General features: G+C 45.3%; 1 protein-coding gene across 1 annotated transcript; it reads right to left on the reverse strand.

The window, feature by feature from the left end:
• Nucleotides 1–6451: 6451 nt before the first annotated feature.
• LOC115203810 (glial fibrillary acidic protein) lies at nt 6452–12974 on the reverse strand. The gene is made up of 9 exons (XM_029768830.1): nt 12431–12974; nt 9171–9231; nt 8938–9033; nt 8641–8802; nt 8329–8454; nt 7943–8163; nt 7647–7690; nt 7398–7483; nt 6452–7171 (listed from the first exon to the last, which is right to left on the reverse strand). Exons 1-9 carry the CDS (start codon nt 12955–12957, stop codon nt 7121–7123), a joined length of 1374 nt encoding a protein of 457 aa, XP_029624690.1. The 5' UTR covers nt 12958–12974; the 3' UTR covers nt 6452–7120.
• Nucleotides 12975–17438: the final 4464 nt, after the last annotated feature.

A 17438-nucleotide genomic window follows, 5' to 3' on the forward strand; every position in this document is an offset into this window, starting at 1 on the left:
ACCTAAACATGGAGTATTGTTTGTCAGTTTCCATAAAACTATGAATTAAGAGTAATGCAACAGTTACTTCTCATTTTGGGCAGTTGTATCAATTGATAGTTAGATCATTGTAATGAAATGAATAGACAGTCATCTCAGATGTAATGTGTGAATTGCATTTTGAAATGGTAATACTTTGATGTTAAATTGTGTCATTTTGAACAGGTGATTTTAGTCCTATGAACAAATGATCTTAGCTGTATGTGTATTGTATCCAAGCAATTGGAAAAAGTGTTAAAGTTTTGAAAAATGTTCATTTTGATCATCGGTTGTGAGTTTTGTGTCTAAAGTTTTGAAAAATGACATTAAGGTTCTGAAATTAGTGCCAAGGTGATTGTAAAAAACTGTAATATGAATCATCCCAACATTGATTGGCCTAAAGTTCCTTACTGTATGACCTGTTGATTACGTCCTCTTGATAACGATCGGTCGAGTTGTCAATAACCATCAACAAAGATATATTTAGTGTTTGATTGGTTGATTACACATATTTTGCAAATGTTATCACAGGTGCAGCGAAATGCTTATGTTTCTGGCTTAAACAGTGCAGTAATACCTAACAATACAAAGCAATACACACAAATCCCCAAAATAAAATAAAATAAATTAACAAATATCAGAATGAGCAATGTCAGAGTCCATTATGGATATAATGGTGTGTTTATAGACAGTATGGACAGTATATGAATAGAAAAGGTGTGTACAGCAGTAGTTATATAGGATGAGCCTTTACTATAATACAGTATATACATATGAAATGGGTTCAGTGACAATGTACATAGGGCAGCAGTCTCAAAGGTGCAGGGTAGTAACAGTGATTAAGGTTCAGGGCAGGGCAGGGTACTGGGCGGAGGCCGGCTAGTGGTGACTATTAAACAGTCAGATGGTCTGGAGTTGGATGTGTTAATTGACTTGGTGTGTGTGTGTTTGTGTTTGTGTCCGTGTCCGTGTCTGTAGCGTGCCTGTGTGTCCAGAGTGTTCATATGCATTGCTGCATTACTTTAAGTGTAGTACCACCTATCATTTTAGGTGGATGTCTCTGACATGTCTCTCTGTCGTCTCCTGTAGCTCTGATGTATGCCAGTATCTTTGGTAACGTGTGTGTGTGTGTGTGTGTGTGTGTGTGTGTGTGTGTGTGTGTGTGTGTGTGTGTGTGTGTGTGTGTGTGTGTGTGTGTGTGTGTGTGTGTGTGTGTGTGTGTGTGTGGCTGAGTTTACACAGGCAGCCCAATTCTGACATTTTTTTCACTATTTGGTCTTTTGACCAATCAGATCAGCTCTGAAAAACCTCTGATGTGAAAAGATCTGATGTGATTGGTCAAAAGAGCAATTAGTGGAAAAAATATCAGAATTGGGCAAATGTAGCCTTAGTGTGTCAAAAGTCACTGCAGTTGTTTATGGAGTGTGCTAGAGAATCAAAGAGACAGATAGAGTTGCTTTAGGGTGGTGGTGTTTGGTGGAGGGGTTGACGTGCTTGTTCTGTGTTTTGTCTCAATGGGCTTGATGAAATGAGGGCTAAAATTAACCAACAAGCACACATGCCTTCCCATGACCCTTTGGTGACAGGGCCGAGTAGTGCAGGAATGTGTAGTGAAGAGGGGAGAGGACAAGGGGGCTGAGAGGAGAAGGGTGCTGGCTGCAATAGGACATGTGTATGATGCTCACACATCGAGCATCTCATTACCAGCATTAGTTCTCTGTGTACCTTTACATAATACGAGCTGAGTACTGGAGTAGTGATTGATGAGAAAGAGTGCTTGATGTTCTGCGTTGATACAAACAAATGCATTAGGGAGCTCATTATGGATTCTGTTAGTGTAGAGAGCTAACAAACACACACTAGTGTCTAAAAATGTCAGGGAAAGAAGATGGCAGCATACTCATCATCCTCATTAGAATGATTATTTGAGTACAAATGATGGGTCATTTTAGACATCCTCTCTCATGGAGTGAAGAGGTCTGTATTGCCAGGAGCCCTGTGAGTGCATAAGCCGTGGGTGGGGTGTACAGGGTTGTGTGATGTTTGGGGTCAATAAGCCGTGGGTGGGTGTACAGGGTTGTGTGATGTTTGGGGTCAATAAGCCGTGGGTGGGTGTACAGGGTTGTGTGATGTTTGGGGTCAATAAGCCGTGGGTGGGTGTACAGAGTTGTGTGATGTTTGGGGTCAATAAGCCGTGGGTGGGTGTACAGGGTTGTGTGATGTTTGGGGTCAATAAGCCGTGGGTGGGGTGTACAGGGTTGTGTGATGTTTGGGGTCAATAAGCCGTGGGTGGGTGTACAGGGTTGTGTGATGTTTGGGGTCAATAAGCCGTGGGTGGGGTGTACAGGGTTGTGTGATGTTTGGGGTCAATAAGCCGTGGGTGGGTGTACAGGGTTGTGTGATGTTTGGGGTCAATAAGCCGTGGGTGGGTGTACAGGGTTGTGTGATGTTTGGGGTCAATAAGCCGTGGGTGGGTGAACAGGGTTGTGTGATGTTTGGTGTCAATAAGCCGTGGGTGGGTGTACAGGGTTGTGTGATGTTTGGGGTCAATAAGCCGTGGGTGGGATGTACAGGGTTGTGTGATGTTTGGGGTCAATAAGCCGTGGGTGGGTGTACAGGGTTGTGTGATGTTTGGGGTCAATAAGCCATGGGTGGGTGTACAGGGTTGTGTGTACAGGGTTGTGTGATGTTTGGGGTCAATAAGCCGTGGGTGGGTGTACAGGGTTGTGTGATGTTTGGGGTCAATAAGCCATGGGTGGGTGTACAGGGTTGTGTGTACAGGGTTGTGTGATGTTTGGGGTCAATAAGCCGTGGGTGGGTGTACAGGGTTGTGTGATGTTTGGGGTCAATAAGCCATGGGTGGGTGTACAGGGTTGTGTGTACAGGGTTGTGTGATGTTTGGGGTCAATAAGCCATGGGTGGGTGTACAGGGTTGTGTGATGTTTGGGGTCACCAAGCCATGGGTGGGGTATACAGGGTTGTGTGATGTTTGGGGTCAATAAGCCATGGGTGGGTGTACAGGGTTGTGTGATGTTTGGGGTCAATAAGCCATGGGTGGGGTATACAGGGTTGTGTGTACAGGGTTGTGTGATGTTTGGGGTCAACAAGGGAACTGATGTAGTGTGGAGGATTTTGAGAAGCACACTCTTTAGATAACTTCATTGTCACCCCTTTCTCTTCGTAGTTCTGCAGTACGTATAGCTGCTGAGGAGAAAAAGCTCTTCAATAGTGACCAGTCCTCACCCCCACCTCTGAAAGATTGGCTGGAAAAGTTGCAGTGGGCCAGACGTCAGGGCCCACACCCTGGTGGAGTGAGTGTTTTATCTAGCCAGAATTCCTTCAGCTCGAGGCCACCTCCATCCCAGACTTGAGACTCGCCAGTCCACTGACAAGAGCCAGGCTAAATAGACATCAAATCAAATCACATTTTATTTGTCACATGCGCCAAATACAACAGGTAGACCTTACAGTGAAATGCTGACTTACAAGCCCTTAACCAACAACGCAGTTTTAAGAAAAATAAGTGTTCAGTAAAAAATGGATTAATAAAAAATAAAAGTAACAAATAATTAAAGAGCAGAAGTAAAATAATAGTAGCGAGGCTAAAAACAGGGGTACCGGTACAGAGTCAATGTGCGGGGGAACAGGTTAGTCGAGGTAATTGAGGTAATATGTACATGTAGGTAAAGTTAAAGTGTCTATGTATAGATAATAAACAGAGAGTAGCAGCAGTGTAAAAGGGGGGGGGGGCAATGCAAATAGTCTGGGTAGCCATTTGATTAGCTGTTCAGGAGTCTTATGGCTTGGGGGTAGAAGCTGTTAAGAACCCTTTTGGACCTAGACTTGGCGCTCCGGTACCGCTTGCCATGTGGTAGCAGAGAGAACAGTCTATGACTTGGGTGACTGTAGTCTTTGGCAATTTGACACTGCCTGGTATAGAGGTCCTGGATGGCAGGAAGCTTGGCCCCAGTGATGTACTGGGCCACACGCACTACCCTCTGTAGTGCCTTGCAGTCAGAGACCGAGCAGTTGCCATACCAGGCAGTGATGCAACCAGTCAGGATGCTGTCAATAGTGCAGCTGTAGAACTTTTTCAGGATCTGAGGACCCATGCCAAATCTTTTCAGTCTGCTGAGAGGGAATAGGCTTTGTCGTGCCCTTTTCACGACTGTCTTGGTGTGTTTGGACCATGATAGTTTGTTGGTGAAGTGGACACCAAGGAACTTGAAGCTCTCAACCTGCTCCACCCATAGTACTGTACTGCACACACACACAAACACACATACACATGTGCACATACACACCAGTGGCGGCTTCTGAGAGGAGCTACGTGAGGACGGCCTCATTGAAATGGCTGGAACGTTATAAATGGGACAGTATCAAACACATAAAACATATGGAAAGCACATGTTTGACGCCGTTCCATTATTCCATTCCAGCCATTACAATGAACCTGCCCTCCTATAGCTCCTCCCTCCAGCCTCCACTGATACACACACCAACACACAGAATTACATTAGCTGTACGATGAGTAAAGGATGGCCTCTGCGTGACTGGGACTCCTATAGACCTGCACCCCACATACATACACGCATGTTTCCTCCTTCAACTCCTTTCTGGCTGTCAGAAGGGGCCCAGAGAACAGTGTATATGGTGAGAGCACTTATATAATCTCTCTTTGAGTCATTGTCCTTACAGGAAGACTTGTAGATTCTGGGCAGGGAGTGAAGTGAAGGGTCCTTGAGGGCTGAACGTGTGGATAGGTTGTTAGATCATTCAACACAGTGTTACAGTCTGACCCCGTCTGTGAGAGAATATACTGTCTATGTGCTTCTGTAGGGGCCTGGGCAGAGCACTGACAATGACACTGACAAGTGACGATGACAGTACTGTAAATCTAGGCTTCGGTGCCGAACCCTCAATTCACCTCAATTCCCCTCGCCACTGGACAACAACCATCGTAGTGATGATGATGAACATTGACCCCTCCTGTCAATCTCAGCGGTCAGCCATGCCAGTCATCATCTCTCCCACATACCTCTAATGTGGAACCTGATACAGAGATCGGCTGTCAGACTCAGTTATACTCATTCACCGCAGACAGATAGCGCAAACAGGAGCCTACATATGGATGGATGATTATCATTATGATAAATGACGCCTGTTGATTATGACTATGTGGGTTCTATTGATTATGATCAATCAACAAGTGTCCAACTGTCCTCCTGAAATCTGGCGCCCAAACAACGAGTTTCTAACGTGGTGTACGCACATCAACAACTTGGAGGTGCTGGGTATATAAAATAAAGTCATGAAAACAGGTCCAAGAACTTGGAGGTGCTGGGTATATAAAATAAAGTCATCAGTGAGCTGGTACTGTATCTATCTTTATTTCATGAGCTCACACGATCATACAACGGTACACATTCAATCCAAGCAACAGCTTGTGTTGGACTAAACAAAGCAAATAAAAACGGTCATTCACAAAAGACTCATTCAGACACAAATACTAATCAAACAAAATGGCTTTATTGTTGTTAGCGGGTTGTCATAATGTTGGTCAAATCTAAGGTTATATTCACATCTTGTAGGTTTTTCTTAGACCTACTGCAGTGTGGTTCAGCTGTGGCTACTGTAAGATGCAGACAAGAAGAGAACAAATAGTATCTAGAGCTGACGGGTGGAGACACGAAGGCAAAGCAGAGGGAAGGGAGATGTGAAAGAAAGGCAGGCACGTTAGAAGATGGTTACGGTTGGTGTTTAGTGAAGAATGAAAAGCAGTCTGTAGGCACCATCTGTACTGAATGGTAGGTGACAGGGGTGTCAGTTTGTTTATGTCAGCAGGGGTTCTAAGCAGATGGACAGAGCTGGGATTAACAGTTAGTGTTGTGACAGCCACCCACCAACCCTCTTCCTCTCCTCCTCTCCTCCAACCCTCTTCCTCTCCTCCTCTCCACCAACCCTCTTCCTCTCCTCCTCTCCTCCAACCCTCCTCCTCTCCCCCAACCCCCCTCCTCTCCTCCACCCTCCACCCTCCAAGCCCCCCCCAGGGCTTCTTGCAGAGGGCTGTCATCAGGGAGACACCATGTAACCCCACCCGCTCCACCACCACCAAGCTATCTCAGCAACACCATCTTTTGTGTCTCTCTACAATCACTGACACTCCAGAGATGGGGCTGGGGGAGGAACAGGGGATTTCAGAGGTAAGGGTCTCGTCAATACTCCCTGTCTCACCTCCATCCTGTCCCTCTCACCCCTGGCGCATAAGTGGATGTTCCCAGGCACTGTTCTAGTGTTAAAATATGATGTTGCAATGAAACAGTGGAACTAGAGACACTGCATCCAGAGAGAGAGAGAGGGGGAGGAGTGTATGACAGAGGGATGAAATAGATATGGTGTTTGGCCCTAGAGGAGAGTTACATCAGCTTCTTTCTTTTCACCAACAGTTCTGCCAAAAGCACTGTCATACACACGTCATCTTCCTTGTCTGAGACCCGTCCTGTCCACTGCTAACCCCAGCAACTGTACTTTCCTCTTGACTTCTCACATCCACTCAAACCACACAACTTCAGCATGACCCCTGCCACTAGCTGAATAACAATCACTACATTTCAAGGCCTCCTCTCTGGCTACTATCCAAACACAATGAGAACATGTCCCACTCTGATCTGTCACTATTATGAGCTGAACAAAAAATACATTTCCAAGCATTAAGTCTGTTAATCACGAAGGGTAGTAGTCCAAGACCCTTCCTTCTAAGGTGCATGGCCACACTTCCCAACACTAAAACCTATCTCCAGTTACAGCTATACAAAAATAATACTTTTTGGCAAAATTGCTAACAAGGATGCAATGAGGGATTTTCTTTTTTGTTTCAACAAAATGCAGCTCCTAAGTATTTAATGATGTAGCATGGTCTGGGGGTGATGATGAAGAGGAGAGGAAGGGGATGGTGAGGTGGTTGCAAATGGGGGGACTTTGAGGTTTGGGGAAGAGGGAGGTGCCTGGTCAGGAAAGGGTGTTATTATCATGCAAGGCCTCTAAGCGTTTCTGGGGAGTGGGGACAGTATGACAGACATATAGCTAGCACCATCTGTGTCCTTTAAGGACTGTCAGGAATCTCCTTCCTCTCAGCCGTAGACTCCTTAATGATCTGAAACACAGAGAGCAGGGAACAGGGCATGTTGGGTTGTAGATGCAGCAGTAGGGAGGGACTGTCTATAAGTGATCTGAAAGCTGGTGAAAATGCATGTATTGAATAATACAATGTAGCATGCTGCCCTCTGGAGGAGCTAAGCAGGAAGCGAGCACATTCACACATCTGATATGGGAATAAATCCCCCATGGATTCATTCAGTGATCTATGGTGTTCTACATACCTCCCCGTCTCTAGTCTCCACAGTCCGCACTATGATGCTCCTCTTGACATGGGTCTCTGGAGAGAACTTAGTGTCCATACTGGTCTCTATACTCAGGGAGAGGGTAAGAGAGACCTTTAGCTTTCAGATGCCCATGAATCCAGTCAGAGCCAAATCCTAACTTGAGATTTATGCATCAGCACATCATTCAAATGGCTGGGGTAAATGATTAAATGCCATGATAGTCTGGGTCGGGATACCCTTACTCACCTCTGAACTGCAGGTTGGAGAAGCTCTGCATTGGAACAGTGATCCTGAGGAAGAGGAAGAGAGAGTATCAGTAACTACCAGCCACCACCTATTGTCTTTTCATTCTTCATCACACTGTTTCCTCCCGACCCAGCTCATTAGATCCACATTCTTTTTGTTCCACTTTATTCCCTCCAACACCCTCTCTCTCCTTCCCTCCAACCTCCTCCCTCCTCTCTTCCTACCTTCTACCCTCCTTCCTCTCCACCCTCCTCTCCCTCCACCATCCTCCTCCCTCTCCACCGTTATCTCCTCACCTGCTCTCCTCTCCCTCCAGCAGCTTCCTGTAGGTAGCGATCTCTATGTCCAGGGCCAGTTTGACGTTGAGCAGGTCCTGATACTCCTGCAGGTGTCTGGCCATCCCCTCCTTCAGAGTCTGGATATCTTCCTCCAGATGACCCACCGTATCCTGGTAACCAGCCGTCTCCACGGAGAAACGGTCCTCCATCTCACGCAGCTGCTGCTCCAGGGACTCATTCTGCAGGAGAGGAGGAAGATAGGGAGAACGAAAGGAAGGGGGAAGAGGTTTGGAAAGAGATGAAAGAGGAGAGGTGGTTCAGTTAGAGAGGGGAGTCATGGAACTCATGGTCTTCTCATGTCTCATTGTTGACACAGCACACTCTGCTCTGATTGGACAACTCACTGTTCCACGGAGGGCCTCCACGTCACAGGTCATGGCCTGGAGTTGCCGGCGGTACTCGTTGCCCTCCTGTTTGGCCAATCGCAAGGCGTCTGCATTCCGAGTAGCTGCGTCGGTCAAGTCGGCAAACTGTGCATAACAACAAAAGGAGAGACAGGACAGTTTAAAAGTCTGCATCTTATAGTGTGTTGTCAATGTGTGCATTGTGCAACACCTGGCTGTATGCATGTTTATCTGTATGGTAGTGTATCTGCCTGTGCCTGTACAGTAATGTGTGTACATGTATGTGCAATAGCCCAAGCTTTCTGATATGACCTTGGAGCGGTACCACTCCTCCGTCTCCTGAATGTTCGAGGAGGCCACAGACTCATACTGGACCCGGATGTCTCTCAGAGCAGAGGTCAGGTCTGGCTTGGACACGTCCACATCCACATGGACCTGCTGGGCCATCAGCTGCTCCTGCAGCTCACGCAGCTCCTATAGAGAACCAACCACAGGCTTACAGGTTAAAGGTCACCTCTATCACTCTCTGAATGTTCACTATTTACTTCAGAGATGGAAACAGAGGTTGGTCAGTAAGGACCATAGAGACGAGGGGAAGCTGAAGCTCACCTCCTCGTGGATCTTCTTGAGGAAGGCAATCTCATCCTGCAGCGCGTCTATCTTCCTCTCCAACTGGACACGGTTCAGAGACGCCTCGTCCACGTCCTACACACAGAGAATCCTTAGGTCAATGTCACATGTATATTCCTCATATAAAAACACGGGCTGTGAAGATCACATGCAAAGAGGGACATGGGCAATAATAGTGGAATTGATACAAATTATGAGAGAAATGACCTCACCTGTCTAAAGGCGTTCAAGTTGCTCTCTGCATCCTGTCTAAGAACCATCTCATCTTGCAGTCTGATTGAAAGAGAAAGGGAGAGTGAGGAAAAATAGAAAACAGACAGATAAAAGGAGAGGCAGCGTTAGGGTCCACACTAAGTCCTCTCATTGGTCACGCAAAGAGGATCCATGCAACTCAGATAAAACATCGTTTCAACCTATTCTCTATTGAGACAAAGTCAATGAATCCCAGTCATGATCCCACCAATGACCCAATATATATGATCATGTTTTCCATCCAGAAAAGGGAAGGGATCATGATTAGGATATGATTAAATGTGTCTATGTATGAATATCCTTGTATACATAATGACATGAATAAACTGATGATAAGGACTGTGAGTACCACTTGTGTTCCATGCTGCAGTAGCAGAGTTGGCAGTAGGTGGGCTGAGCTCAGCTGAATGGAGAGCTTACACATCATTAGCCATTCACTTCTATACATCAGCCTGCCATCAGCCTTTCCCACGGAGGCGGAGTTTACGCATTCAGAATGGATCCAAAAAAACACACACGCACAAATACGCACGCACGCACGCACACACACACACACACACACACACACACACACACACACACACACACTTACAAACTCCCTATGCCACTATCTGCCCCACACTGAAACACACATGCTCACACACGCTCAAACTCAGATCTGTACTTCTTCAGAGACTGATGAATTGGTATTAGAGAGTAGAGTTGGGAACTGGCAGGAAACGCTAACTGACCTCTAACCTTGTCAACCTTCACCATCGATACTCATGCTGAGCTCTTAGAGGTGAAAAGCAGCTGTGTGATAACGTTTTGTTATATAGCTTTGGTGCTATTTTCACACGTATGTGGTGAATTTTCTAAACTCTTAGTACAAAACTAACATTTGTTAGTTATATTCCAACCTTTTATTGTGCACTCATTTCATTTGGAGACATCTTTCACCAAACAACCATAGATCCTAAATATAAGCTTACTTTGAAATTGATTTAATCACTAAAATACAACATAATGATATCTTCTCAATTAAGTTGTTTTAACGACCAGTTAATTACAAATTGCCCTTTGAATGTAATTTTCTACAGTACTGTAAATTACAGTACATTACACTGTTTTCACATTAGGCTATACACTTGCACTACCCATCAAAATTGACTGAAAAGGACATTTCCATCATTTCTATCCCATGTGTGATCAAACGTATGATCATTAAAGATATCTTTCATAATCATTGATGTAAAAATAAATGTATTGTTCAGATATAATTACAACATAGTTGTACTGTAACCAAATGAAAGAAATGAAAGAAACATAGTGTTTGGCAGGCATTAGCTTGCATCAAGCCTGTCTTGAGCACTGTTTCAGTTTTAAATACTCAATATTTAGAAAAAAACGGACGACTTTAGTTAAGGCTGGGAATGTCAATACAATCAAACTAGCACGAGATGTTTTAATGATCTCAAGTTGTGCTGTTGCAACTGCCTGTAAACACAGTCCAGTTCGAAGTGAATGATGGCAGGCCCATGTGGCAAATGGCCTATTTGTATATAGGCCTACTGTAACTCTGATTGGCTATGGCGCACCGGTCTGCGTAGACTCCGGGCCTGGACGAGACAGATGTTTTTTGGGGGTTTTATTTACTGCAGTGTCTATTAATTGTCCAAACGCACTGCCGCTTTCCTACTCTATATTGATCCAGAATTTTTACAAATGCCTTACTATACGCCATTCCCAAACATTCTATGAATTTATGAAAACGTGACAATTACCATATCTAAATGCTTGCTTGTCCAACATTTGTCATATTCTTCCTGGGGGTGTATATGAACAGATGTCAGTTCCACCTTAAGGCAGAACAGGTCTACGCAAAGTATAGTGTCATCTGCATTGAAGGGAAGGGACCGTAAGTAAGCATTTCACTGTTAATCTACACCTGTTGTTTAAGAAGTGACATAACATTTTTATTTTATTTGTGCAGCGAAATGCTTATAAAATGCTTATAAATGCTTCATCATCATAATAGTACATTATAATATATATATATATATTTATACTTTACAAACATACTTTTTCATTATTTAATTCTCTAAAACTGTAGTAGAAATAAAATCTAAAATCTATAGGTTTACCAAAAAGGTTAAGTGATTATCAATTAAGAGCAGTCGGTTAATAGTAAAAATGTATTTAAAAAAATGAGAAGACAATCATAGCAAAAGTAAAGTGAGCATTGCATTGTGAAAAGCAATTACTTTAAACGAACATGTATTGCACTGTGAATGTGAAACATGTATTTCCAGATGAAACACTAAGTTTGGTAAAAAAGTGACTGTATGATTTGATGCTGTACTCACTCAATTGAGTTGAGAAATGACTGCCTTTCTGATGATGTGGTTTGAGTTCTGTACTAAGTGTTGTGAAAATCTACCACACACTGCACCAAGGCAATTGAAAAGATCTGTATTCAGAGAGCAGTGACACTCACACACACATCTCTGATCCATAGTATACACAGGCTCAGAAACCATTACACACTTAGATGTTCCCTTTGTCCTTTGCAACAACAAAAAACACCCTGTGAAAACATAAGCTATAACCTCATAACTATAAACTATGCCACTTAAGCAATAAACCAATAAACATAACTAAGAAGCGTGCATTTTACGAATGAGTATGAAGGGGGAGCAGGCAACAACAGAACATCTGCTCCCTGGTCTCTTTGAGTATTAAGGGGGAGCAGGCAACAACAGAACATCTGCCTGGCTCCCTGGTCTCTTTGTGGAAATCAGCTCTAATGTGTTTCCTCCATTCCTCCACACTCATTGAATGGCTGTAGGGGTCTGGTCAGGATCAAGTTAAGAAAGAGGGACACCCATTGAGTAAAGCCTTCTCAGAGCACAGTGTTTTCAATAACTAACAAGCCAAAGCATCTACTGAGCAATTTTATCATGTAACACAATATCCAGTTATACTGAATTGTGTTATGGCAACTATCTACTTGCTGGTTTAAGACTGTAGCAAAGATTCCAATTCAAAATGAACATATTGACCAATACACATGCCAAACACAAGGAATCCACTAAATCAAATTACGAATATACTTTTAAGTGGACAGAATGCTGAAGCAATTAGAACTCCACAATATCAATTGGATCTCCAAAATACTAAAACAAATTTGACTGATCAGTGACAAATTGTAGTGATGGAAATGAGACTGCCTCATTCTCACCTCTGTTTGAGCGTGGCCACGTCAGCAGCCATGTTGTCTCTCTCTATCTCCAGCCGGGCCTTTCCAGCGCTGAGTCCGTCCACCTGCCTGCGCAGCTCCCTCAGCTCCTCCTGGAAGATGTCCCCCAGACGGCTGGGCTCCTTCCCTCTCAGTTGATTCAGCTCCGTCACCAGCACCGTGTTCTGCTGCTCCAGGAAGCGCACCTTCTCTATAAAGCTGGCGAAGCGGTCGTTAAGACCCATCATCTCCACCTTCTCGTTGGTGCGCGTCTCCCGGTACTGGGCCTTGAGGAGTGAGTCAGCCGAGAAGTCCAGCCGGTTCCCAGGGGTCCCCAGGAGCAGGGCCCCTCCAGCTGACCCCAGGGAGAGACGGGAAATGGTGCTGGAGTGGGTCAGGTGGCGTGGGCTCCCATGGTGGGAGAAGCGGCTGGAGGAGAGGCTGCTGAGCCGCACGCCCCCACCCATGCTGCCGGCCCCCTGGGGCCCGAAACGCTTCCTGTAAGACGACAGGACTCTCTGACTCTCCATGGCTGGAATGAAACCCTGTCAGGGCACACACATGCCTTTTATAGGGATAGACATCCCCCATCCTGAGAGAGAGTACACAGGGAGGGGCGAAAGGGACGGGCCGGGCCGGTCACTGAATAGGACAGAGAGAGGGACAGACAGAAAGAGAGAGTGAGAGACAGAGAAAGAGAGAGAGAGTGAGAGAGAGAGAGAGAGAGAGAGAGAGAGAGAGAGAGAGAGAGCGAGAGAGAGAGGAGGGTGGTTTATGTGACACTCAAAAGCTGTGTGCCAGGGATTGTTTGTGCTCGTCCACTCAGCTACAAATGTCTCCTGGCCTTTCTCTCCCTCTCTCTCTCATCCTTGTTTGAATAGGATTTGGTGCGACAGAGCTTGGACACCAAATCAAAGCTGCCTCCCACACATGCTCAGTCACACAGACACAGATGGGGAGAGAGTGTGATTGAAAGGGAAGAAAAGAAGCAGGGAGGTGAAGGAATGAGATCTCTTTTCCTCCATCCCTGTTAGTTAGTGACTAATAGGGTCAGAAAAAGAGAGGGACAGAGAAAAAGGGGACAGAGAGAGGGTCAGATAGTAGCTGTGTTCTTGTGTGGCACTCTGTCTCGCTTGGCGTCCAAAATATCCCACTAAGCCCTTCAGATTTATTGGTATTACTCTGATTGGCCCGCACCACTCTGTGTGTGACAGCAGCACCGTCTAGGAGGATCTCGCACCCCATCCCTGCTCCTCTGCTCCTCTTCAGTCTTCTCCTTGTCTGAGTCAAAATGGGAATGAGTACAATTACATAACACAGCAAGAAAAGAGAAAGTTAGTTAAGGTTGCCTCTCTTTCTTGTCTTATCTAGGTACATCAAATAGAAGTCAAGAACAGTTCATCAATTATTGAATATCTACATTGACCACAGTATCTCCAAACTATTGTGAGATACTGAAGACAAAAGTAGGAGAGTAAACAGAGGGGAGTAGAAACAAAATAACGATATAATAGCTAAATGGCATTATTAGATTAACTCTTATTCAACAGCTGACCCGCATATCAGTATGCGAAAATCATACAGAAAAAAATATATAATAATTGTCCTTGTGGTCATGGATACATAATAAATGCCAGTGTACTAAACAGTCAACAAGTTACACCATTACAGTGTGCTAGCCAATTGGAGAAGCTTTGGGGCCACAGGGCTGAACAGTAGCAGCTATACATCTCCACCTGTTTGTCCCCCCAGGAGTTTCTGACCATGATGTCACTGACAGGCTACAGATGGATACATAAGACCTATAGGCCACATCTATCAGTGGGTTGGAGTGCTTCTCTTTGGACAGACACGCAGCCACACACAGGAGCACGGCAACATAACACACACACACATTATTAATCCATCACTATCCCTACCATTATTAACTGTGATCAACTACAAAGGAAGCTATGTGTCAGAGGATGGGCCAGTAAGACCAGAGGCAGCCAGTTGGATTGCAGCCTCTTAGCAACAATACGACCACTCCCTCTTCCACAAGTCACATCTCATAAAGCCCTGTTGTAAGTGATGGCAGCTCATTCAATCAGACTAAATGACTGCTTAGCCTGAAAAGAGGGCAATTGGACCTGGAGAAAGAAGTCTGTGTTGGGCATGGTCAAAAAGCCCAACGAGTTCTGGGTACTATCCAAACAACAATATGTATGGCAAAGTAAGTATTAGGTTACTATAAAGGGGAACACCTGGTGAGCTGTACAACTGAATGCATCTTCCACATTTAACCTAAACCCTCTGATTCCAAGCAGTGCCTTAATTGATGTCATCAGCACCCAAGAGTAGTTGTTGGGAATGAATTACCTTTCTCAAGGGCAGAACAACAGGTTTTTTAACCTTGCTGGCTCAGGGATTCAAACCAGCAACCTTTCAGTTACTAGCCCAATGATCTTAACCGCTAGGCTACCTGAGGGTGAGACAGTCTGTGAGTTATTAGATAGCTGAAACTGTCACAGGACTCCAGCAGATGGATGGTTGGAGAATGGGGGGATGGGACGTGAAACTTAGTCTGAACCCGACAAACCAGCAGCCAGTCCGTTACGAATCAATTTCCATCCATTGTCATGGCAACCACAGGGCCAGTTACTTCAAAACATGTTAAACTCTTGTTGACTCTGATCTAATAGAGATGTGACTCTGGGATGGGATGAAGCCTCATATAAACATCCACAGCTATTATACAGTCATGCTGCCCAGATATGATCCTAACATGCTCAAACAACCAGGTCTATGATCTCTCAAGCTACTATACCAGCAAGATCCTAGGGCATTTTCCATCCTGCTCGCCTCTGTTCTCCCTCTCCCCTCCAACCAACTCTGGCCCTGCAACAGGTAGTAAAACCCACATCGCAGACCATAGAAACCCTCTTTGTTACCAACACACTCTGTTAAAATAAATGTGTAGCCAGTGGGAACCAGTATGACTGGAAGACTGTAAATACAGAAAACAACAGAGTGACTTGAATTCCAATTGGTCCATGTTGATAGAGGTTAACTGAGCGGGTCCACTGTAAGTCTGGCTGGATGTGTTGTTTTAAAAGCTTCCATCTAGCAGGATTAATAACGTGGTCTCATCATTAAGGTGACACTAATTGTATCGCCCCCTGGATTTCTGAGACAGTCACTGTGGTTGCCTCAGATCTGGTCACTTAGGCAATATCTGTCAGAGGAGAAACATTCAGAAAGAGAGAAAGATGGAAAGAGACAAGAGAGAGAGAGAGAGAGAGAGAGAGAGAGAGAGAGAGAGAGAGAGAGAGAGAGAAAGAAAGATAGAGAGAGATTGGTCGGAGTGAAAGAGGGTGTCCCCCTCTCTCCTCTCAGAGCCAGTGGAAGGCCAACAAAACATCTGATTCCTGTGGGGCAACATGAGGAGGAGCCCATCTCATTTGCAAGGAGCAGAAGAAAAGGCGTCTTGCCTGGGTGTAGAGCAGAATCTTAATGCTGTTCCTCCAGACTGATCTCCCTCCAGAACCACAGGGACGCCAGCTCTGTTTGCCTGCACACGGCTCCCCCACCTCACCATTCAGGCCTTTTAGACCCTTTCTGTTACTGCCGGTTTAAACCCCTTTCCCCTCTCTCCTATGGGAGCTACCCAACCTCAGACCCCCTTGCATCCCCAGCCTCCTCTCTATGCAAATGAGCACACCCCAAATTCTGGCCATTCAGCTGGATACACCTCATCCCCCACCCACAACAAAACTCACACAGCAGCCCCTCCTTCTCCACTAGATTAAGCGCGCCCCATCAACTCAATGATATGGGCCCCCAGTCAGCTCAATCACGTATAAATCCCCCCGTCACATTACTTAATCTTAGTCCTCACATGGAGCTCAGGGACCCGGGACCCCATCCTCTCTGCCAACAAAGAGCCCATTCATAACAGCAGAGCCCGGGGAATGGGGGTCCCAGTGGCCCATGGGTCTCACCTCAACTCACACACACATACTATGCCCACACACAGCATGCAGTGTACTAATCACTGATGTACAGTATCACTGATGTGCATTATCACTGATGTGCAGTATCATTGATGTACAGTATAGCTGATGTGCATGATCACTGATGTACAGTATCACTGATGTGCAGTATCACTGATGTGCATTATCACTGATGTGCATTATCACTGATGTGCAGTATCACTGATGTACAGTATCACTGATGTGCAGTATCACTGATGTGCATTATCACTGATGTGCAGTATCACTGATGTGCATTATCACTGATGTACAGTATCACTGATGTGCAGTATCACTGATGTACAGTATCACTGATGTGCAGTATCACTGATGTACAGTATCACTGATGCACAGTATCACTGATGTGCATTATCACTGATGTGCATTATCACTGATGTACAGTATCACTGATGTGCAGTATCACTGATGTACAGTATCACTGATGTACAGTATCATTGATGTGCAGTATCACTGATGTGCATTATCACTGATGTACAGTATCACTGATGTGCATTATCACTGATGTGGATTATCACTGATGTGCATGCTAGCATTAGCACAGGCCCTCTCAGGTATGATGGGACGTTGTATGTAGTTGTTAGTGGTGGAAGGTGCAGTTGTGAAATCGTAATATGCCAGATGTGGCTGCATAGGTCCAGTCCCCGCTGGTGCCCCCTGTGTGTGTGTGTGTGTGTGTGTGTGTGTGTGTGTGTGTGTGTGTGTGTGTGTGTGTGCGTGTGTGTTGGAAGCTTAACTGGAGCAGACAGGCAGGCTGAATCACTGACTATGACTCAGCACCACTGGGTCCAAACTGAGTGTGGTCACAAAGAGGAGCCTGGGGAGCCAGTGTAGCCTCTGTCCAGCAGTCTGCCTGTCAGCACTAATGCTGGGCCCCAGCGGCCCAGAGACATACCTAACAAACAGAACTGCATAACAAACAGACCCAGACACACGAAGAGCACCACATACCTTCCAACACTACCACTGACCACAATAACACT

Source organism: Salmo trutta, chromosome 1, assembly GCF_901001165.1.
Source record: "Salmo trutta chromosome 1, fSalTru1.1, whole genome shotgun sequence".
Classification (NCBI taxonomy): Eukaryota; Metazoa; Chordata; class Actinopteri; order Salmoniformes; family Salmonidae; genus Salmo; species Salmo trutta.